This window comes from Phalangium opilio, unplaced genomic scaffold (assembly GCF_054372755.1).
Source record: "Phalangium opilio isolate 3A_F unplaced genomic scaffold, DU_Popi_V2 ptg000070l_1, whole genome shotgun sequence".
Classification (NCBI taxonomy): Eukaryota; Metazoa; Arthropoda; class Arachnida; order Opiliones; family Phalangiidae; genus Phalangium; species Phalangium opilio.
In genome coordinates this window covers 14,161,911-14,186,272 of record NW_028324182.1, presented here as the reverse complement: position 1 = coordinate 14,186,272, position 24,362 = coordinate 14,161,911, and the positions used below count along the sequence as shown (strand labels likewise).

General features: G+C 38.3%; 1 protein-coding gene and 1 long non-coding RNA gene across 2 annotated transcripts; one reads left to right on the top strand and one right to left on the bottom strand.

Moving 5' to 3' along the window:
- The first annotated feature begins 110 nt into the window (after positions 1–110).
- Positions 111–23,441, top strand: LOC149661863 (uncharacterized). The gene is made up of 21 exons (XM_089843385.1): positions 111–210; positions 5,211–5,268; positions 5,356–5,565; positions 16,547–16,630; positions 17,027–17,135; positions 17,540–17,611; positions 17,710–17,781; positions 17,931–18,002; positions 18,784–18,855; positions 19,094–19,165; positions 19,335–19,406; positions 19,479–19,550; positions 19,970–20,041; positions 20,255–20,326; positions 20,563–20,634; positions 21,235–21,576; positions 21,641–21,798; positions 21,860–22,085; positions 22,149–22,261; positions 22,328–22,596; positions 23,286–23,441. Exons 2-21 carry the CDS (start codon positions 5,238–5,240, stop codon positions 23,358–23,360), a joined length of 2,337 nt encoding a protein of 778 aa, XP_089699511.1. The 5' UTR covers positions 111–210; positions 5,211–5,237; the 3' UTR covers positions 23,361–23,441.
- Positions 15,478–17,582, bottom strand: LOC149661864 (uncharacterized). The gene is made up of 3 exons (XR_016369001.1): positions 17,263–17,582; positions 16,973–17,127; positions 15,478–16,682 (listed from the first exon to the last, which is right to left on the bottom strand). It is a non-coding gene; the product is annotated as an uncharacterized LOC149661864 (long non-coding RNA).
- Positions 23,442–24,362: the final 921 nt, after the last annotated feature.

Here is a 24,362-nt window from a genome sequence, read left to right as displayed (position 1 = left end):
TCCGAATGTTGCTTTATCCCTTCCTTTCCTCCTCCACTCTCTTGACCCCCAGGCGGTTACTTTTCCCTCATCACTTCTCTTCGGGCCTTTGCCGTAATTGGACGTTCAGCGTTCGCGGTACGCTTATGACAAGTCAACCGAATATTGAAGTCATTTTCTCAAAATTCCCCATCGATTTCGTAAAAGGACTTATCCAAAAGAAAAATTCAGGTAAATATCATTCTTATGATTTTTTTAATATCAAATCTTAAATTCAAAGTTAAATATTAAAATCAAGAAACAAAAACTCATTATCAAACTAAATTATTGAAATTTCCGATGGCTTTTTTACAATCTAGTTAAATAATGAATTAAACAAATGAAACTGTAGAAGAATAAAACTTTCCCAAGTTTTTCCATTATCTTTCCATCAGTTTTTTTTAAACTTTTTTAAATACCTGTGCAAAGGGAATAAGGCACTGCTTTATTCGTTAATATTAATTTAATTCCAAAAGGATTTCTTTCCAATTTTGCTGGCATCTTTTATATATGAGAACCCAAAAGAATTTAAGGGCTTTACGGCTTTTAAAGGATTAGGAATTCATATTCCTGCAGAGGTTTAGTTATACGTACAGTATTTCTTATAAAATATACTTTGCACTCTAGGTACTGTACATCTGTTTTCTTTTCAAATCGGAATAGAGTCGAAAACATTTTAAGTTTTTAACGTTGAGCAAACATCCCTAAAGGAAATGAAATTACGTAAAAATTCTAAAAGCAAAGTTTTTATCAGAAAATTTAGCGTTTAAAAGTATGATTTTCAGATAAAAAGCTTATAGGTCTACCTATACCGAGTTTGAGTGGTTTAGTAAAAAGGTTTTTGGCTTGGATATGGGAAACGTAAATTCGTTAGGAAAACTGTCTCTCATCCGCATTTAGTTTAGCTTGTACAAGTCTATCACGTTACAGCCTGGCCAAATGCAATATATTGAAGATACGACGGTAAACTGACACACACAGTATTTATTTTTAGTCAGATTTAATAAGGTTAGGCTTAGGTAATTTGGATAGATTCGGGAGAGGTCTTTCAGGTTGGGTTCAGTAGGGGGTCGGGTTGCCTCAGATTATTATCCAATAATAATAATGTCCTAATTACAGCTTTAATCGTTTTAGAACAGAATCATATGGTATTGAACGTCTAAAAAACACCGTATATATGCTTTTCTTTACTCGCGCCTATGTGATTAATTAAGATGAACTTAATTAGAAGGGTAATTATTTCCGAGTTAGTGGGAGAATCTCGTATTACGGGCAAAGGTTCGAGTAAATGAGCCTGCACGTGCGAGTGTTAATAGCGTTCATGGAAACGGGATTGCGTTGAGCAATTTCAGAAGGCGGGCGTAATATCCACGAGGAAAACTGTAGGGTTTTCGCTGTAAAAGCGAATTTAGATGTCATATCGATTATTGAACTAGACCCCTATATCTTATTAAATTTATCCGTCCTACGAATTGTCATTGCACGATTGGCAAAGTTTGGTTACACAGTAAATACCAAGAACATTTAATAACTTTCAAGTTGTGGTGGCTTACGTTTTTCTTGAAAAATACCCCAGGGATGTTTCCATACCTAAAAGGATTTTTTTTTTGGCAGATTAAGAGATGAAAGAAACTTATTCTACCTTCAGGGAAAGATAGAACTTCCCTTTCGTCAGTTCTAAAGGGAAACATTCGCATTTTGTTATCAAGGGAATTTAGAATTAAAACTCATTCTTTATCTGTATATAATTAACTGTTGTTACCCGCGTTATACCATAAGGTGAATATTTTAACCTCGTCTAGCATCTGAATTTGTTGACATTATAACTAGATGCCATTTTAATATTAAATTATCATTGTTAGAAAAAATTAATTTATTCGAAAATAAAATATATTTTAAATTTATGATCAACTTGAGTGTAATAAAATATGGATTTGGTTCTATCATATTCTTGCTAACATGCGAATGCATTTTTGATTCCCAGATCTATTTTTAGTAAAAACAAATGGAGTATTGTCCTCCTTCCGTTTTTTACTTCCGCTTCCCTAAAGTGTAGAGAAATATTTATGATACTTTTCCAGACTAGACTCGAAGGACGTTTCTCTTACATCAGACGAGTTTTCGTTCGGATCTATTGCAATTTTTCCGTCTGACAATCCATGAAATCGAAAAAATATGTATTGCAATTTCAGGCAGAGCATGCATCGTAGTTAAAGCCCCAGGTGGAATGATACATAACGTGATAAAAGTGGCCGACATGTGCCTATTATGGTTGGTTGTCAGATATTTATGGTGGTGATATAGGATTTCGTTTATATCCTTTTTAAAATTGATATTATATTATTTCCTTATGCATAAAATATGATTGAAAACTATGTATAGTTTTAGATAAATGTTTTATAGGTATAAGTTTGCCATCTGACCTATTTCTAAAGGTTAAAACGCGGACAATATGCCAATTCTTAAATAGGCCTACTCACTTCAGGATTTTCTTAAGGAGAATTTTAGGATTTACTCACTACTCAGTTTCGGATTATTTCTGGAAATGCTTAAGCCTTCCCAAAAATAATCCGAATCAGGGGACTTCGGGATCAGGTTTGGATTGGGAACGAAATCTTTTCCAAGGATGGGATCGAATTTTGCAAAACAAAACAAACTTCAATCTCTAATAAGGTTAGGTTATTAAATTTTAAAATTAAAAGAACTTGGTCTATTTTGGTTAAGCCTTGTCCTTTTAGTCTTTCCAAGATGCTTAGGTATATACCTTAAAGTAAAACCGAAACTTCCACTGAGATCGCACTTGACTCCGAATTTCAAACATGTCGGGTCGGACATTTGTCAGTTTCGCCTAAAATATTTCATTTCAAAATTTCTTTAAAATTACTAGGGTGTTTAAGATTATTTCGTTGTTAATATCACGATTGATGGTTATCCTTATTTTGTTAATTTTTTGGGCAAAAAATATAAAGGATAATACCCTACCCCTCGCCATATAGCTCTGAAAAGAGATCAGATTTCAGGCGCGATAATTGGGTTTCCACGCGTGCCGGTAAACGTGTCAAGTGTTCAGTGACTGTCGCCACAGATCCCTGGGGAGGTTTTCAGTCTCTCCATCTTCTAGACCTGTCATCCAAAAAAACTTAATCGTCGAGTGATATGAGACACTCAGGATTTGAAGTTGGGGAATATCCCTTTCATGGGGCTTTGCCGATCTCTTTCATGAAATCGTAAAATTTCCTGGTATTTGGTAAAATTAGCGAAAAAGAAGGATAGTGAACTTTGTTCAATGCGCTACTGTATAGTCTGTTTAATTGTTATCCGCTCTGCTTTTTATATATTGATGAATTTATTTGAGACGAATCAGACCATAGGTCAAAAAAATAATTTCCTAGTACCAAAATCTAACCCCGAAAAAACCAGTTGAAAATTTCATTTTACATGGGTTAGCCCAAAGAGTATGCTGGGGTTTTGAATCTACATAGACAGAAAACACTTCCCGGTTTTTACACACACCGGGCAACGCCGGGTATCCGGGTACATCTTAGCTAGTCTCGGATAAATAAATAAGTAAATAAAAAAATCCCTAATGACGAAAAGAGACTGTTGCTAGGACCCATATACATAAAATTACCATGGTATAATGGACGTACTTTCACCATAGTAATTGAGAGAGGTTTCTAAAATTCCCTGTGGGATAAATTCAATCTCTGTCTCTTAAAAGCGACACATAAAAGCGTAGCCATTATTTATTATTCTTATATCAGGTTAGTGTTCAATAAATGAGGTAATAGATCACCCGGATACTGCTAGAAAAAGAAAAGATCGCTTGGAAACACGGAGCTCAGCATATATATTAATCGAGGAATAATAAATCAAGTGAGACTGTAAATATTTTTCGATGGCTACGTTGCTAACGTTGCTAAATAAATTGGAATGTTTCATAAACTATTAAATTGCGTATTAAGCTATAGTGAAAAATGAAGCCAAGTTAAGATGCCTTAAGGGTAAAAGTATTTTTATTCAGGAAAAGGGACACTCTAGAATTTTAATGCTTCTCATTTGGAAATGCGTATAAAATAATGAATATTTGTAATGGAACTACGTATTTTGTAATCTATTTAAAATATTAAAGACAATATGATTAATTAATTAAACACAGAGGAGCTTACGAATTAGGCTTACTTCTAGCATTATTATTTTTTTTAAAACCAAGTATAACAGGTTCTATTTTAGGAATAAACAAGCCCAAGCCTGACGTTGAGATGAAAACGTCAAACACCTTTTGTAATAATAGGACCGTTATATTTTCGCGAGAAATTTGACACAATTTTCCAAGGAAAAATAGGTCTATTTACTTGAATAATGCAGATTTTAAGAAATTTATCGAAAAACTTGTTGACGTTTTTGCTCTTCAATTTCGTTAAGTTAAATTTCACAAGAACTTGTAGGAGTTTAAGCTTAATTTCAAAAGAAACACAATACTGAAAAGCAAACTTGAATTCGATCTTATACGTCAATAACTCTAAAAGCTAGTTGATCAATTTCTTAACCCTCTATTATCAAACTACTTTTGATGGGAAATTTGATTTTTATTTTCCAATCTCGAATTTCAAGAAAAATCTATTTTTACCAACAAACGCATGTTTTCTTCCGAGGTAGAGGCTTATAGTTTTCAATAGACGAAATTATTATTTATAATATGAACCAAGCATGAAAATACGGAAGAGGAATAAGAATCTGGTGGGAGCAAAAATAGCTTTAATGGCGCGCCATTAAACTTTATAGCTCCTTTTTTTCAAGAAAAACAAAAGCTAAAGAGTAGAGACTGAAAAAAACCAGAGTAAAAAAAGAAGGGTTTCCGGAGTTATTCGCCCTTAAAAACAGACCGAAAACTAACCGCTATAATCCAGAGTTTATGCAATTTCTCCACATAATATTGAAATGAATTTTAGCATTGTTAACGCGAACCCCTTCAATATAGATCACGTGACACGTGTCTTTTCCTAAGACATTTTTACGGGTGGGCGTAACCTTCCCTCCTGACTAAACTGTTAAAAGCTATAACAGAAGTCGTTTACCCTCCCGTAACCTACATGTTAATTCCACAATTCAATATGCCTGGGATTATTAAATAAATTCATAAATAAACCAGTAAATTTTCTAAAAGGCTTTTTCTACATTGTTGTGTTTAGGAGCTTGTTCTTATAACGAGGGTGGAGATGAGATTCAATACGGCTATTATAATTTTGGGTAAGTTGTTTTCCAAAAACAAAACACGTAGTAGACTGATCTCTCCCACTCTGGGTATAAATACCTAACCTTTTTATATACATATAGGAGGATGGTGCTTTTGGACTACAATGATGGGACTGCACGTTGTTTTTGGAGAAAGAGGGATGGTCCGGAAAGGGGAAATTATCATTGGAGAAGCTCTCTTTTGCCAGGAAGGATGGTTTCCTTGTCAAGATAATTTTACTTGCGTCGAGCAAAGATACAATTGCGACGACACGGAAGATTGTCCCGATGGATCAGATGAATGGGACTGCGGTAAGATCTATTTTCCTTTCTCTCGTATGTCGCCAAAAATTACTTCTTTTTCGGTTGTAATCGGGAATTTGATCATTTTGGGGTAAGAATATCTTATATTACGAAGCCATGCCATCTCTTAAAAAACCCTGAATAGTTAAATATTTAGTAACTTTATTTACCAATTTTTGACTATTAAGATTGCGTCACTATTTAAATTTTCTTTTAAAAATAAATATTATTTTCAATAAAAAAAACCCACGCAGCCTGTAAGGTCGCTTCTCCCTGAGCTTTGATGTGCAGCGGGTGAAACATTTTTACAGGCGCTCGTTAAAATGGCTATCCAACAACGCAAAAAGGCAAACCGTATGTATCGTAGAGCCGCGAGGGAAGGCCGCCGCCACTCGAGTACAGTGTCTCCGGAGTACATAAAGGAGCTCTGGAACTCCTATTGTGCTCGTAAACGTGAGGTCGCGCAGCTTGTAGCAAGCAAGATTGGAGAAGTAAATCGGGCCATGGAACAGGATATTTTATCTGATAAGCGTTTGGCTGGGAAAAAGTTTTGGCGCTTATTTAACCCACCACACCCACCTCAGACTCGGGCAGCAGTAAAGGCGGAGGATGGTTTTACTCTTCTATCAGGTCCAGGGGCTATTAAATTACGAGTCTCGGAATTCTACCAGGCCGAGGAAGAAGCTTTCAAAAAATGCCACGCGTCCCTTCCCGGGTTGCAAGCCGGTGTAGAGATGAAGTATGACGACTCTCTCCGCGATGAGATTCATCCCCATGAGCTAGATACAGTTCTCAACGCTCTCCCCACGGGAAAGGCGGCGGGGGCTGACTCTATCTCGTATGACCTCCTAAAATCCCTGAACGGGTGCTCGCGTCGGGTTTTGTGCGAATTGTTAAATGGCGTCCTACAAAATTCGACTGTTCCAGAGTCGTGGGGCCTCACGGAAATAAAACTGTTGTACAAAGGTGGAGGAAAGGACATTGAAAATCTGAGCTCGTTCCGGCCAATTGCCCTATCGCAGTGCGTCTCTAAGGTGTTTGTGGCAATTCTAAAAACACGCTTGGAACATTTTGTAGAGAACAATAATATCTTAGGGGAGTTACAAAATGGGTTCAGGAGGGATAGGCGAGGGGCTGATAGTCTATTTATAGTATACCAGTTGATGGACATTGCTCGAATTGAACAACGTACAGCGGTATTCGCTTTTCTGGACCTACGAAAGGCTTACGATAGCGTCTGCAGGACTCGGTTGTGGGAGTTACTGGTGACCCTAGGCATTCCAGGCCATTTTGTTGCTCTCCTGGCTAGGCTATATGAGGATGTAAAGTACCGTTATTGGTTTGGGGATGTGGTTTCAGATTTCATGTCCAGTGGCGTGGGTTTAAAACAGGGGTGTCCTCTGTCTCCTCTCCTCTTTGCACTATATCTGGAACCTCTCGACAGGGCCCTAAGGGCTTCCAACCTAGGTTTTACGCTTAGGTATCCTGGCGGCGCGGCGCAGGACTCTCGGATAGTTGGTGGATTTTTTGCGGATGATATTTTTGTTGTTGCTGATTCGCGGGTAGGGCTGCAAGCCATTTTGGATATTTGTGGGTCCTACGCAGCGGAATATGGGTTGGCTTTTAGCCCAGATAAATGTGTAGTCCTCGAAAATAGTTTGCCTGTTGAGAGGGGGTCCGACCCGGTTTTCCTGCAAGGTTGTGTATTAGCAGAAGTGACTGAGGTAACCTACCTAGGTGTAAAGGTATCGAATAGGGGGAAGTTTTTAGAACCTCAGGAAAGTATTGTGATGGCTAAGGCCAACCGTCTAGCTGGTGCCATAAAGCACAAGGGGTACCACTCGTACAATAAGTACAATGTTATGAGAACGCTATGGAAGGCTGTCGCGGTTCCGGCTTTAACTTACGCGAATGAGGTTATGTGCTTCTCATCTACTACGAGTCGCCGACTTAATCAGGCCCAATTTAACGTGGGTAAGGCCGCGTTGGGGGGTAACTTTATTACATCGTATGCCGCTGTCAAGGGTGAAATGTCCTGGTCTGCCTTTGAGGAGCGGGAGGCCAAAAGCAAGCTCCGCTACCTGGGTCGGTTGCTGTTTATGAATGAAGTGCGCATTGCGCGGCGGGTATTTTGCTATATTCGAGCAATGTCCAGAAAAACTACCTGGCTAAAGCGCGTTGAATTTTTTCACGAAAACTATGGTGCGGGAGTATCCCGGAGCTCGGTTGAATCGCTACATGAGTGGTATGCCAAGGTAGATAAGGCCGTTGCTGAGTATTCTCAAGCACAATGGCGGAGGGACGTTGCTGGCCATCAGAGTTTGACCCTGTATTCGTTAAAGGAAACCCCGGGCATAGAACCATTCTATGATAATTCCCTTGCTAGTGGGTTGTTTTTCCTGGCCCGGACGGGGGCGTTGGCAACGTCCGCTCGTCTTTCCCACATTTTTGATAAGGAGGGGGCAGGCTGTCCTCTCTGTGGGGAGGACTTAGAGGACATCGAACACGTAGTGATGTTTTGTCCGGCCCTGGCGCAAGCAAGAGCCCCATCCCTAAAGTTTGGGCCCATGACCCTGGCGGATAGCCTGTCTCTCGGGGATAGGACAAATAAGGAAATCATTAGTATTACAAAAAGTATTTTAGTCAATTGGGCGAAATTGCGCCTCCTCTACCCCATGCCCTATTAGAGGATAGTCATATGCAGATCAGCTGCCATTGTAAATAATTGTAAATAATTTTCGCGTAATAAGTTTAATTTAGTGTTTTTATTGTATAACATTTAATGTTTTTTTCGGACCTGTGAACCCACGTTAGTGGGTTCCTCCCTGTTCCAAAAGGGATTTGTAAACAAAAGGGTCAATAAACCATTCATTCATTCATTCGTAGGATTAACATTAGTGAGTTTGCCCCTACAAGTTTTCTTTCCCTAAGCGTTAATATGCCGCGGACGTTCAGCAGAAACAAAGATTTGAAAGAAAAATACTTAAAAAAAAAACAACCGGATAACCTTTTGACCTTGGTGAATAAAAAACTAAGGCTTAAAAAAGATCTCAAACAAAAATAAAAATCAATTTCCGGAACCATTCAATGTTATGTAAAGATGCCTCACGGGTTTTCATCAATGCAATTTCCCCCAAGACGGATTGATTTACATTCAAAATAACTTTTGCATTATCACAATGGCGTAGTTTTCAATGGCTTCCCTTTGTGAATTATGTAAAGGGAAAAATTACCATATTTGACCGAAAATAACCTTGAAATCTTAGCGTGTATTCGCTCGTATTATTCCATAACCCTATATTGCGTAAGTATGGATCTCCCATGGCGGCTTATTATGATCGCCACTGTCCATGCTAGACAAAATTAGATTACAAATTTCTCCTACAGTTTACCTTTTTAAAAATGATACGCGCTCCTAGTAAATATCCCTTTGATCCATACTTACAAATGCTTATAAAAATACATGTAGAAAAGCTTATTTAGAAATTCAAAAAAAAAAAAAAAATCATACTGGTTGCAATTCTAGGAGAGCGGTCGCTCTCTTAGATAAGACTTGATACTGCCTCTAATGCTAAAGGAGGGTTCTCTGATTGGCCATAACTTTTTTCGTATTGTGTTTGCTGCTTTGAAATTTCGCCAGTGAACTAAAATTTGGGCCCTAAATATGTGGTTAAAATTTCAAAGAGATCCAACTAATAGTTAGTTCTATAAAGAAAAAAGTTGTTAAGGGTGGTTTTAGAATCCATAAAATTAATCAGACATTTAGTGAAAGATACAATATTCTTCCATAGACATAACATGGGATTTTTTTGAAAAATGACCTTAATTGGGATCGTGTATAAAGAAAACTAATCATTCGTTACGTTTGGGAACCATCTTAAATGAAAGATAACAGTCCATAGATGTGCCTTTTCTTAGTTTCATTAAGATCAATTAAGTTTAAGTATCGATTTTTATCATTATTAACACATACTATGACTTACGTTGTTTTGGGTATTGGAATTACGGCGTTTTACCACTGATAGAGACACGCATTTTAGCCCTAATTTTTTATATTGGACTTACGGCGTTTTTGTCGTGATTCACGCCTTTAGAGGGATATTAAGCAAGAAAAACATTGCGTTTGAGCTCTTGTAGGCGCTTTGCCCGGGTTCTTGTGGGTACTTGTGGGTGCTTGTAGGTACTTGTGGGTACTTGTGGGTGCTTGTAGGTACTTGTGGGTGCTGGTAGGTACTTGTGGGTGCTGGTAGGTACTTGTGGGTGCTTGTAGGTACTTGTGGGTGCTTGTAGGTACTTGTGGGTGCTTGTAGGTACTTGTGGGTGCTTGTAGGTACTTGTGGGTGCTTGTAGGTACTTGTGGGTTCTTGTGGGTACTTGTGGGTTGTTGTGGGTACTTGTGGGTACTTGTAGGTACTTGTGGGTACTTGTAGGTACCTGTAGGTACTTGTAGGTATTTGTGGGTATTTGTGGGTTCTTGTGGGTACTTGTGGGTTCTTGTGTGTACTTGTGGGTACTTGTGGGTGCTTGTAGGTGCTTGTAGGTGCTTGTGGGTACTTGTGGGTACTTGTGGGTGCTTGTAGGTACTTGTGGGTGCTTGTAGGTACTTGTGGGTGCTTGTAGGTACTTGTGGGTGCTTGTAGGTACTTGTGGGTGCTTGTAGGTACTTGTGGGTGCTTGTAGGTACTTGTGGGTGCTTGTAGGTACTTGTGGGTTCTTGTGGGTACTTGTGGGTTCTTGTGGGTTCTTGTGGGTACTTGTGGGTTCTTGTGGGTACTTGTAGGTACTTGTGGGTTCTTGTGGGTGCTTGTAGGTACTTTCGGGTGCTTGTAGGTACTTATGGGTACTTTTAGGTACTTATGGGTACTTGTGGGTAATTGTGGGTGCTTGTGGGTACTTGTGGGTACTTGTGGGTGCTTGTAGGTACTTGTGGGTGCTTTTAGGTACTTGTGGGTGCTTGTAGGTACTTGTGGGTGCTTGTAGGTACTTGTGGGTGCTTGTAGGTACTTGTGGGTGCTTGTAGGTACTTGTGGGTGCTTGTAGGTACTTGTGGGTGCTTGTAGGTACTTGTGGGTGCTTGTAGGTACTTGTGGGTGCTTGTAGGTACTTGTGGGTGCTTGTAGGTACTTGTGGGTGCTTGTAGGTACTTGTGGGTTCTTGTGGGTACTTGTGGGTTGTTGTGGGTTCTTGAGGGTTCTTGTGGGTACTTGTGGGTTCTTGTGGGTACTTGTAGGTACTTGTGGGTTCTTGTGGGTGCTTGTAGGTACTTTTGGGTGCTTGTAGGTACTTATGGGTACTTTTAGGTACTTATGGGTACTTGTGGGTAATTGTGGGTGCTTGTGGGTACTTGTAGGTACTTGTGGGTGCTTGTAGGTACTTGTGGGTGCTTGTAGGTACTTGTGGGTGCTTGTAGGTACTTGTGGGTGCTTGTAGGTACTTGTGGGTGCTTGTAGGTACTTGTGGGTGCTTGTAGGTACTTGTGGGTGCTTGTAGGTACTTGTGGGTTCTTGTGGGTACTTGTGGGTTGTTGTGGGTTCTTGTGGGTTCTTGTGGGTACTTGTGGGTTCTTGTGGGTACTTGTAGGTACTTGTGGGTTCTTGTGGGTGCTTGTAGGTACTTGTGAGTGCTTGTAGGTACTTGTAGGTACTTGTGGGTTCTTGTGGGTACTTGTAGGTGCTTGTGGGTACTTGTGGGTGCTTGTAGATACTTATGGGTGCTTGTAGGTACTTATGGGTGCTTGTAGGTACTTATGGGTGCTTGTAGGTACTTATGGGTGCTTGTAGGTACTTATGGGTGCTTGTAGGTACTTGTAGGTACTTGTAGGTACTTGTGGGTACTTGAAGGTACTTGAAGGTACTTGTGGGTACTTGTAGGTACTTGTGGGTACTTGTAGGTACTTGTGGGTGCTTGTGGGTACTTTTGGGTGCTTGTAGGTACTTATGGGTACTTTTAGGTACTTATGGGTACTTGTGGGTAATTGTGGGTGCTTGTGGGTACTTGTAGGTACTTGTGGGTACTTGTGGGTGCTTGTAGGTACTTATGGGTGCTTGTAGGTACTTATGGGTACTTGTAGGTACTTGTAGGTTCTTATGGGTACTTGTAGGTGCTTGTGGGTGCTTGTGGGTACTTGTGGGTGCTTATGGGTACTTTTAGGTACTTGTGGGTACTTGTGGGTGCTTGTGGGTACTTGTGGGTGCTTGTGGGTACTTGTGGGTACTTGTAGGTACTTGTGGGTACTTGTGGGTGCTTGTAGGTACTTGTGGGTGCTTGTAGGTACTTGTGGGTGCTTGTAGGTACTTGTGGGTGCTTGTAGGTACTTGTGGGTTGTTGTGGGTGCTTGTGGGTTGTTGTGGGTGCTTGTGGGTACTTGTGGGTGCTTGTAGGTACTTGTGGGGGCTTGTAGGTACTTGTAGGGGCTTGTAGGTACTTGTAGGTACTTGTAGGTACTTGTAGGTACTTGTGGGTTCTTGTGGGTACTTGTGGGTGCTTGTGGGTTCTTGTGGGTACTTGTGGGTTCTTGTGGGTGCTTGAAGGTACTTGTGGGTGCTTGAAGGTACTTGTGGGTACTTGCCCCGGGTACTTGTGGGTGTTTGTAGGTACTTGTGGGTGTTTGTAGGTACTTGTGGGTGTTTGTAGGTACTTGTGGGTGTTTGTAGGTACTTGTGGGTGCTTGTAGGTACTTATGGGTGCTTGTAGGTACTTGTGGGTACTTGTAGGTGCTTGTGGTTACTTGAGGGTGCTTGAAGGTACTTGTAGGTACTTGAGGGTGCTTGAAGGTACTTGTAGGTACTTGAGGGTGCTTGAAGGTACTTGTAGGTACTTGTGGGTGCTTGTGGTTACTTGTGGGTGCTTGTGGGTACTTGCCCCGGGTACTTGAAGGTACTTGTAGGTACTTGTGGGTGCTTGTGGTTACTTGTGGGTGCTTGTGGGTACTTGCCCCGGGTACTTGAAGGTACTTGTGGGTACTTGCCCCGGGTACTTGTGGGTGTTTGTAGGTACTTGTGGGTGCTTGTAGGTGCTTGTGGATAATTGTAGGTGCTTCTGGGTACTTGTAGGTACTTGTGGTTACTTGTGGGTGCTTGTGGTTACTTGCCACGGGTGCCTCTGGGTGCTTGCAGGTACTTGCCCCGGGTGCTTGTGGTTACTTGCCACGGGTGCCTCTGGGTGCTTGCAGGTACTTGCCCCGGGTGCTTGCAGGTACTTGCCCCGGGTGCTTGTAGGTACTTGCCCCGGGTGCTTGTAGGTACTTGCTCCAGGTGATTGTAGCTACTTGCTCCGGGTGATTGTAGGTACTTGATCCGCGTGCTTGTAGGTACTTGATCCGGGTGCTTGTAGGTACTTGCCCCGGATACTTGTAGGTACTTTGCCTCCTCCATAGGATTAACATGACACTAAATTTTGGAAGCTCGTAACTCTGGTTTTATTAGAGATACGGGGATATCCTTTGATTATGTAATAGTCCTATTTTCCCCTTCCCTCCTTTGTTAACATTTGCTCCATGTACGGGAAAGACATGGAAAACTCAGGGAAGTATATGGGGAAAAGCCTGGAAATCTCAGGGAAATTTGTTTTCGAAAAGTTGTATGAAGCTTGTTTTGGAACATATGTTATAAACTCATGGTTTTAGTTATATAAAGTTTTACCAAGAAGCGATATCTAGTTTACTAGAGAGAAGGTATTAGATGAATAAGTATTCGCGCCCCATAGTCCCAGTCCCACTTTCAAAATACAAGGGTGGACGTAAAAGGAGGCCGGGCTATTTCGCCTCTCGGCAATCGGAAAATACGAAGTTTTCGTCATTCGCGTCGCGTTTACGTGAGATTTCTGGTCCGTGACCAAATAAGCATTTTTTAAATTGGACATTAGGCCAGTGACTTTCCTGACTTGGAATAAATAAACTGGTCCGTTACCATTGACCAGAGCACGTCGTCTGCTAAACTAAAGAAGTGGATAGTTAAAATATGAGAATTTTAATGTGTGGAGTCTGATTACCCTTGAACTTTCTTAGTAGTCTCGTGGACCACTGACCCCCCTCCGATTTAATTTTTGAACTGGACCAAGGAATTTTTAAACTGGTCATTTGCCCTGTGTCACCGCCTTATTTCCCACGCTGGCGCGAGTTGTTTTGCGTTGTCGAGTGCGTGATGGAGTTGGCTATGCCTGGAGTCCCAACCTTGAAGGAGAGAGGAATGGAGTAGAAACCCCCACACCTATAGCGTTGCCTGTGTACCCCCACCTACGGCAACATAGTCCTCTCAGCATCCTCAGCGGTTAGGTAGGGTCGTACTGGACTAAATTGTAAAGGGCGCTCCCTCTATCTTCAAAATAGAAGCTAGTTCTCATACAAATAAAATGGCGCTCCGCGGCAGCACTTAGCAATCGCCTACCGAAGGGTAGGGGCGTGCGCGAGGTACATAGGGAGAGATACGGTGCCGCAGGTCGCCCATCATTATTTCCAATCCATCTCAACTTCCTTATCACTGTCCCAACCCCCGCGACTTCCAACCACTAGCATAGCCCACTCGATCACGCTCTCTTTTCCCCGGCTACATATTTTGAAGATGGCACTTTTTAGGCGTATTAACAATCTTGGATCATCTTGGTGAACTTTTAGGGTAGCCCTGACTATATTTTGTTTAAGGTTTGAAGCTTCATATCAAACAGACGTTAGTTTATGCTACAAAAAAGTGTGAAATTGAAAATCTCGGATCGTCTTTATGAAGTTTTAAGGATATCCGAATTTCATATTGGGCTTATGACAATTTTGAGCTAAATGATAAACGGACATAATCAGCATTTTTAAAAATTTTGTAAAATTGTCAATTTGGTCCTATTTCTTGAATTTTTAGGGGGCGCCTCGCGTTTCAATGAATGATTGTAAAAAATTGAATTATGTTAATTACAATAAGAATACAAACTTTTATTGATTTACGTTTTTTTTTGAAATATCATAATAAATAAATGTCTGATTGAGCGAAAGTTATGGTCCCCTATATATATTTGTTTCTGCTTAGTGCAGATTTTGAAAATGTAAAACAGTTTCTTAACATTCTTAATTAAAATGAAGACTGAAGGAACAGATATTAATCAAAAATGTCTTGATTAGAATCAAGACCTAAAAAGTATCGATAAGACTGAGGTTATCACTTGTCTGAAGGATCAGATATTAATTTTTCTTTTTAATTGAAACTTAAATGCATGCTTAAGAAAAAACAACGTTCCATTACCGTTTTCCGTTGAAATAAATTATTTTACTGGTAATCAATTTCAAAAATTTACTTATCTCGGCTTTTCGACCACAATTCCATTCCCCGAAAACATTTTATCATTACATTAATTACTTTTGGGAGATAACGTGTCAAAATAAACTATAAAACAATAAAAAAATGTAATAGCGGTCTGTTAAGCCATGACAACAACCTTTTAAAAGTTACAAGCAGTAGCGTCGCTAGGGTTTGAAATTTGGGGGGGGGGGCTAAATCTGGGCAAACTTTTTTAAAGTTATTATAAGAACTTAATATAAACAAGATGGCCCAAGGGCTGGGACTTAATAGTAGCCACATCGTTATCTATTTAATTAGCACATGAATAAAAAGAAAAAAATTCAAAGACCCTAAACAAAAAATCAGAAATGTCCGACCCCACAGTGGTAACGTGTCTTTCTGCTGCGCCAGGATTTTCACTCGTCTTAGGTTTATTTTTAGTTTTGGTTAGCTTTTAGTGCACACTATTGGGACTCCCTTCGAAAGAACATGAAACATTTTACTTGTTTCCATCTGTTACTGTTTGATATTGAAAATTTTTTATATATTGCTACAGAATTTTAGGTTGCTAAGAGCAATTTTTTGGTAGGGTTTACTGATTATTTTTTGGGGGGGGGGCTAAGTTTGGAATTTGGGGGGCTATAGCCCCCCCAAAAAAAGGCCTAGCGACGCCACTGGTTACGAGGACTATATAACCCTTTCGAGACTAACAGGACCTGAGCAAACTATAGCTTAACCTGCTACTAGTACGAACAGATGTAAACTGGAGTTGAAATTTCATCATGTGCGACCTGTGGCCCAGAAACTCTCCCATAGTCCCAGTGTGTGTAGAACATAATTTTTTTCGCTGTTATCTGCCAAAATCAATCTTTCTAGGTAGTGCCGCCTCCTCACTTGAATATTTCATGATATATTAAGGTTTGAACGAACAAAATTCTAGATTACTATTTTCACTACCATGTCCCTCTGCTACCTTGAAGCAAAATTTCCTCTCTTTTTGCTGCTCATTACCGGTGCCATTCCCTTGACTTTCTGTTCGTTATAACTACTATCATGAGTTTATTAATTTCAAACCAAAATATAAAAAAATGGATTCATTTTCCTTTTGTGCTACTTAGAATATAACGTTGTGCCGCGCCTTATCAAATAGTCTCTAACCATTGTTAGAAACTAGAGAGAGAAATTGGGCAGTAACACTGATCATGCCCTGAACTATGAGAAAGAACAATACGACGGTTCACTAAAGTACGCTTGATATTACATCATTTTGCAAAACCGCGAGTAAAAATGTTACTGTCCCTATTGAATTTGGCGCCATTGGTTTTAGAATAATTAAAATGTTCCACTGCCAAGCGTGCTGGTCACGAATGGAGATGTAACGTCTTTAGGAACCTTTTAAAACGCAAAAACCATACACGTACTCTCCCAAAAGTAATTAATGTAATGATAAAATGTTTTCGGGGAATGGAATTGTGGTCGAAAAGCCGAGATAAGTAAATTTTTGAAATTGATTACCAGTAAAATAATTTATTTCAACGGAAAACGGTAATGGAACGTTGTTTTTTCTTAAGCATGCATTTAAGTTTCAATTAAAAAGAAAAATTAATATCTGATCCTTCAGACAAGTGATAACCTCAGTCTTATCGATACTTTTTAGGTCTTGATTCTAATCAAGACATTTTTGATTAATTAATAAACGGAGTTGAGATATTTTTCGTGTATTCCAACAGAGGATAACCATCGAAAAAAATACTGGAACACGATGTATCGGAAAAGACCAGACGAAGATAGAGAAAAAGAAACTACTGTATGTGGTGAGTTTAGTAAACAAATTCCTTTTTAGATTTTCTCGGATTTTTCTTATACCTATATATACAAAATTCAACCAAAAGGTCAAGGTCAGTCAAAACCTTTTAGTTTAATTAATGAGAAATTGAAAATCAGGATTTTTGTAGTGAACTGATTTTGGAAACTACATTTTTGACTAATTGAAAAGATATTCGATATAACCTAGGTACCTCAATTATTTATTAATAGAAAGGATGTTTTTGAAATTGGAGTCAAATTGAAAGCTGATTCCTTATCACGCCCACAACAATTTAAAGTTTACTTCGGTCCCAAACGAAAAATAGGAAACGATCAGAAATTCGACTCACCCTTCTCCAATAAATTTATTTATTTATTATTTATTTATTTATTTCCGGCGACAGCTCTTTCCACCATTCCATCCGAATGTCATTGCTCAGGAAGACGTCTCTTTTGCGTTCACAGAAATTTGCTTCACGTTCCCATTCTCCCAGACTCGAGCGTTCTAGAAATGTAAGAAAATAATGAAAACCACAATTATTTTTTTTTATTAATTCCAAGAAACGGTATAAAGATGCAAATAAAAATAATTAGAATGGGTAAACATAAGTTACAGATAAGTTAAATATTTAACCCTAACCCTTATTAAAGTACGAATTACGTCAAGGGCTTATTAAATTCCCTAATGTGGAATCTAAGTCAATAAGCAGTCTTTAAAATACTTATGGGATTATGGGGAAAACACTTTAGGACGGCTAAATTAATTTTCAACCAACGAGTAAATTTCTCAAACCAAATTCCACCTTAACACATAAAGCGAAAGAGCACGAGTTGAAATAAAACTTCGATGATTCAGTTTAAGATCCTGTGAACCTTTGAAAATATTTAAATTGAACATATTTCTTATTTTTATCAAGCGACCTTTCGGGAAATCAACTTGAAACTTTAAATACGTCTCGTCTGAAAGCGTTACCATCTTTAGAAACATTGTAAGTGTAGTGATAATATCTTTGGCAAGCCAGAGCTATCTTCAATAAATTTTGTCAAGTATTTTATTCAAAAATACTTCCTTCTTTATATCTTCAAGAATATTCACTGCCTCGGGAATAAAGTATATCCGAGAAGATTCTTTTTGGCCTTTCAACAATCTTAAGAAATTGTAAGGATCTATAAACGTTATTATTATAATAAGAAAAAGAGGGTTTTTGTGGGTATTTAACCATGCATAAGCTTCTTTTCTTTTCTTTTGCTTAATAAGTCTTCTTTGATCTCTATGTTTTCTTTATTTCTTAACGACACCGACCCAAGGTATCTTACTGGAAATGAAATACAGTCTCTAAAGAACAACACATTTTCCTTCACTCCTTTTCTGAATCTATTGTAAGTCTCTCTTTCTTTCATTACGCGTGTTTGGTTTTTAACAAAAAATAAAATGTATACGCTTCCGCTTGATAGAGTGGAATGGAGATAAACTTTAATTGATTATAGATTAAGCTCATTAACGGGTCTAATTTTACTAATCGCAGTTAACATAAGTTCCTAAGATATATTCCCCATAAGTTTGTCACTGGTTACAAACTGTAGCTTGTCATGGCGTGACGTAAGTCATAGATTCTGGTGAGGCGCTGTCAAAGGCTTAGTACAGACTAAATATGAAGATGGACTGCAAAACCGAGTGTAGTAGTTCTCTATAGCATTACGAAGTATAGGTTATGTCATTCTTATGTAACACATCTTATAAACTTATGGTATTGAATATGAAATGTAGAAATATTCCAAAAGAAAAATGTTGAAAACTGAAAAATATTGAAACAAAGGACTTAGTAGAATCCTCCGTAACAGACTGTTTGGAAAACTTAATTAAACGAATCTCTCTCTATGGGCGCTTATTCTCGAAAATTCGCAAGCGAATCGATTCGTATAGACAAAGCTATACTCGAAACGTGTTGATTAATTTAGTACAATGGCGATATTCTCGAAGCTAATTAGTTTCCTAATGAAGGAAGTCGAGTGTAAAGTTAAGGCGTACACCTTGAGAGTTTTAATATTAAAGCTAGGAGTTCTTAAGACGCGATGGCCGCGTCTATAGGCGTTGTCAGTATATATAGGTTGGGAATTAATCCTCTTACACTACTATTCTTTACGCAACTTCATCACGCAGAATTCTGTCTCACAACCCATTGAAGGAGATAGCCGTGAACGCCTTCGACGGATTAATGCAGCTTTTAGAACTGTAAGATACAACGCCCATCTTTGCAAGGACCCAATTAAAGGAATGGTGAAGAGGAAAATACAGAATTTTTTTAATCCTTTCTTCTATACTAATTATAAGACCCATCTACGTAGTAAGACAATCAGGAAATAAGTATAATTTAATAATAGAGAATCGATCAAAAATAAACTTCAGTTTCCTCTTCACTTTTCCTTTAAAGATACGGTATACCCATTTTTCCTTTTTTTTTTGTAACTAGGGATTTAAGGGAGTGCCAAATTTGCGAACTACACCCTGCAACGTTTCATAGTCTGACAAGGCTGCTTTACTTGTAATTAGTGCCTTCATTATTCGCCTCAAATAAATTAGAGAGGTTAAGATAATATTCCCCACTTGGGTGGCTGCATGCCAATTAGACATCTAATAATAGTTTTCAGCTTAACCTCTCTATAATCATTAACCGTTTTGCAAATAGGTTAAAGTTTACATTTTTGCTCTAGATTTTTGGACGGTAATCAAATAGATATTTTACCCTCTGATATTTTCTCTTCTTTAACCCAACTAACTACGCTGTAAGTCCTTTCGCATTCTATGATTTTTAACTGCATTTTTTATATAGACCTAAATGTGAATTATTTTTATAGTTCATTATCGAGGAATAAGCTTAAAAATATAGACGAAAGTAACTTTCATGGATTGTCAAGCCTGCTTTCGTTGTAAGTCCCGATTTGAAAGTTAAACTGTTTTAGCATGTTAGTTTCAACATTGTGAAACTTGACTTTAATCCTAATATAGTAATTAGAATAATTAAAACTATAGCTCATTAGTATGTTTCAAAAGATAGGGAACCAATGCAACTCAAATTTAAACTTGTAATTAAAAATAATTTAAATTAACGCGATAGAATTCTCTCATTAAGAAATTTCATTATTAGCTCCTAATCTTAGTTAAGACAGCCTAGGAAATTTCCTTTACGCTAATACTAGTGATTAAACCTTTTCCACAACGAAAATCTTCCAATAATTGGAAACTAGGTGGCCAAAATAGGAAATTCTAGCTTTTGACACAAAGTTAATCCTCGGAAGGTGGATTAAACCAACTCCCCAAATAACCCTCGATTTCTTGACCTTTATAGGTCCTTGGGATCAAATCGCTTGAGAGTTTTGGAGGATTCGAGTTTCGGCAATTTGACCAATTTGGAAAAGCTGTAAGATAACTCTTTCAATGTCTAGATAGCTTATCGGCTTGTGGTCCATGTGCTTACTCATTTCGTGCTTCTAGGCACGTTTTAACTCCCTCTCTACCTTCAATTCTCAAATACCCCTGTATTTTAGAGTAGAAATTTCAACGTAGAGATGAGGGCTGGATGACCGAATAGCGGCGAACTCACCCAACTTTTGATAACTGTTTTAAATTTCAGAGATCTCCACGGAAACTCTTTGGAATCTTTAAGTCCGGGAACTTTCACTCAATTGACTAGACTTCAATCGCTGTAAGTTTCATGGCCTTGATTTTATCTATTTCATCACCTTCATTTAGTTATCTAAAGGTGGCATCATTAAACTTACCGAAATTTGTTAAGCCTATAACTCATAAGTTCAAACTTTCAATCTCTCCCATCATCCCCGTTATCTGGAGCTTCATCATTATTTTTATAGATTTTTCTAAACCTAACTGAAAATTTTAGTTTGAGAGGGCGGTTATGTAATTCGTAACTGATTTTTAAAGGAATTTGAAAGGAAATGCACTACGTTCGTTAAAAGAGGAAACTTTCAGCAACTTGAGCGAACTACATCACATGTAAGTTGTATTTTTGTTACTTGATAGTAAAATCTTTACTGTTAGGTCTAGTTTCAGATAAATTTAGGATCTCTCAACCAATAACAAAAAATTTATAAGATATTCGTTTGATACCTATTGTAAGCATAGTTGTTGTAAACACAAAGAAAATTATTACGTAAAATATTGGGTTCTATGAGACTATTATTTGGCTTTTTTTCATCTTGTTATATAAAAGAGGATTTTCAAAAGGAAGAAACCATTTCCTTTTTATATGGTTAAAGAATCCTAGCCATTTTGGTTCCTGGAATACTTTTTCTTGTCTTTGGGGATTATAAATAAAATATACCAGCAATGACAAAATATTATTAACATAATTTGCTCTCATTTTCTTCTTGGAAAATAAATTTCTCGTGGTATATTTGTGACTTATTTTCCAATTTATTAGGTTAAATCCTAAGAGAATTGTAAAGTAATATCAGCTTAATTAACTTTAAGATGATTCCTTAGCTGTTTTACTTTTTCATTTAAATCGCACGCATCTCATGCGAAATAAATTTATTTTTTCGTACAAACTTCAAAGGGAGTGTGAAATGAATTAATTGTTACGCATTTTCGCAGATACTTTGACGATTTTAGTTTTTGTTCGTCCGCCTTACACGTCCGAGTGTGCGAACCTCACGGAGATGGTATCTCAAGCATCGCTAACCTATTGGACAACTCCGTACTGAGGGTTAGCGTCTGGTTGGTTTCGGGAATTAGTTGTTTCGGCAACTTATTCGTCTTAGTGGGTCGGCTTCTAATCAAGGAGAAGAATGCCGTTCACTCCTTCTACATCAAGAACTTGGCCTTGGCCGATATGTCTATGGGTGTTTATTTACTAATCGTAGCTGGACACGACGTAGCGTACCGTGGAGTTTACATTCAAAGAGAAAACAACTGGAGAAGTAGCTGGCAATGCAGGCGAGAATTTAATTAAGTCTAACATGTATTTACTAAAATTAAGCAGATAATTTATGTGTAATAGATTATGCGGTTTCTTGAATACCGTCAGCTGCGAGGCATCTGTCTTGATACTGGCTGTAATAACCGCTGACAGATATTCCTCCATCCTTTTCCCACTTTCCCTAAAGAGGAGAACCCTTACCTTCGCCAGGATAATAATGGCATCCCTTTGGGCTATAGGTAGGATACGACGTATATTTGAATATTTACGTCAGAGAGTTGAACTATGTAACATCCCTAGCGATGGTGGTATCTGCATTACCATTATTTGGTATTCCGTACTTTGGGGATGAATATTACGGTCAAAATGGAGTCTGTTTACCATTACATATCCATGAGCCGTACGCTCGAGCTTGGGAATATTCAACAACTATCTTTTGCGGTCTCAATTCGGTGGCTTTCTTAGCCGTGGCTTACGCCTACTGCGCCATGTTCGCTACCATCACGGAGTCCAAAAACGGACTCAGGTACGTTAATACAATTTTCACGCGATATCCTGGCACCTTAAGTAATTTTTTTACTTGCAATAGATCATCGCAACAGCAACAGGATAGAGCCATTGCCAAGAGATTCGCCTTCATCGTAGCGACGGACTTTCTTTGTTGGATGCCAGTTGTACTTATTAAAGTTTTAGCATTAGCTGGTAAGGAATTTATCGTCGTGTTCCTGGACCCTTATGAATATTTTAAGGATTTTTCTTCTCAAACAGGAGTTCGTATTTCTGATGATTTATACGGATGGTGCGCCGTCTTTTTACTTCCGGTCAATGCAGCCTTGAACCCAGTTTTGTACACGTTGACCACAAAGGTATTCAAGAAAGAAATTCGAAAGACGATACGAACGTGGACGGGCGAGAAACGACACAAAGGAGGGGCCATTCAAGATGTGACGGTCCTGACTACCCTATCCAACTCTTTCTCGCATAATAATTGGTCGAAACCGTCCAGCAAACGAACAGTCTCAAGGACATTCAGTGATGTAATTAATTTTGTAAAATGTAAAATTTAACTTGATTAACAACACCGTCATCAAAGGGGGTATAGCCACTCTAAAGTAATAATTTTCATTAAATTAAGAAACTGCTAGAAATTAAAAAATACCCCTACCTCATTAAATTGGATTTAAAAACTTTAATTTTAAAGTAGACTTGCCCCTTAAGTACTTGAAAGACGAAAGCTGTCCTCACAAGATAATATGATAAATTATAATCCCATCAAAATATCTTAAAGATTTATAATCCAGTGTTGTAAACACGAAACAGCCGATTTATAAATTAATTTCGATGGTTGGAATTATTGTTCGAGAGATAATTAATTGAGAAAGGTACTCTAGGGATGTTTATAGGTGGTCGTTAATAGCTTCACATTCTCTGATAACCAAACCGAGGGGTCTAATACTTAAGCGTAATTCCGTAAATGCTTCTCTCTCTAAAACTGCAATCATAAAGTCTTTACGAAAATATCATTGAAGATAAAATAAAATGCAATATCTTTGACAACATTATGAAAAAACAAACATTAGTGGGGTAAATTCAGACCCCTCGGTGCGACACAAAATACGCAAAACTTGCTCGAAACTCGATTAGGAATTTGCAAAGTTTCGGGGAAGCTCGAGCAAGAATAAAATACAACTGAAATTAACGAAGCGCGTTGTAATTTTGCCAACAGGGTTCGGATACCAGAAGACTGGAGTTCAGTACCGGGACTGGATGGAGAGAAGGAAGCAGAACTACTCAGCGGTAATTTCATGGTCAAACTTGGTGCAAAATTACAAGAAAGTTTTTGCGTTAATGATGTGATTATTACGATTAAAAGCGTCTTCGAAATGAAGTTGCGTTTTGAAATATTTGTTCTACTAGTCTAGCTCTAATGTTAATAGCGTATATTTAAAACTTCCGCTCATTTTATAAAGATTTTCGCTCATCCGGGAAAAGTTTTAAGTGCTTTTAAATAGAGTACCTATACTGATCAGAAGTAGATCAACCCGAAATAATCCTTATATCTTTCTCGAACAATTTTTACACTTTATACCAATCCCATAATATTTTTTCACAAAAATTTGGTTGTCGAACTCAGTCTTATTCTCAGCCTAATTTTCTTGAGGGGTGGCGTAGAGGTTTTCTCATTCTCTTCACAACATCAAGAAGGCCCCGGGTTCGATCCCGAGACCGTCTTGATGTAATATGTTTATATGTGAAATTTTTTCAGCATTTAGTTTGCAAAACAATTATTAGTAACTTTAAATATCAACAAAGCGACTGTTGACGTGAAAATGATTGGAATCCAGGACCCACCACGTGGTAACCAAAAGCAAGGATAATTAAGAATAGTGGTTAAAACACACGCCTAACTTACTGGCAGAATTTCTAATCTAAAAATTACTCTACTTCTTTCACGGAACTCAAATTTCAAAACGCGAAGATACTATAAGATGGTTTGTATTGCATCCTAATATATATTAGTCATAATTTTGCGAATTTTGTCATTTGCACTGTACCACTTTCATGAGTTCAAAACCGCTTTTACAATCTCTAGGGTATAGCGTTTTACCACGAATATTACACGCGTTAGTTTGCGGAAGCTGAACAGAGAGGAAGGGATATATTTACTAAATACATACGAATCTTTGATGAAGCTCAATTAGTCTTAACTTCGAAATTAGCGTCTCGACTATTTGGAAATTCGGATTTCTGATTATTGAAATCGAACTTCGGAAATTGCGCCGATGAAATTCTGTTGAAAACA

What these genes read in the sequence shown, in the direction of transcription:
- LOC149661863 (XM_089843385.1), top strand. Translation starts at nt 5,238, where the DNA reads ATGAGATTCAATACGGCTATTATAATTTTGG. An exon ending in TTAACCCAACTAACTACGCT is followed by an intron (nt 19,407 to 19,478) that starts GTAAGTCCTTTC and finishes TTATTTTTATAG; the next exon opens with TTCATTATCGAGGAATAAGC. An exon ending in TTGACCAATTTGGAAAAGCT is followed by an intron (nt 20,042 to 20,254) that starts GTAAGATAACTC and finishes TTTAAATTTCAG; the next exon opens with AGATCTCCACGGAAACTCTT.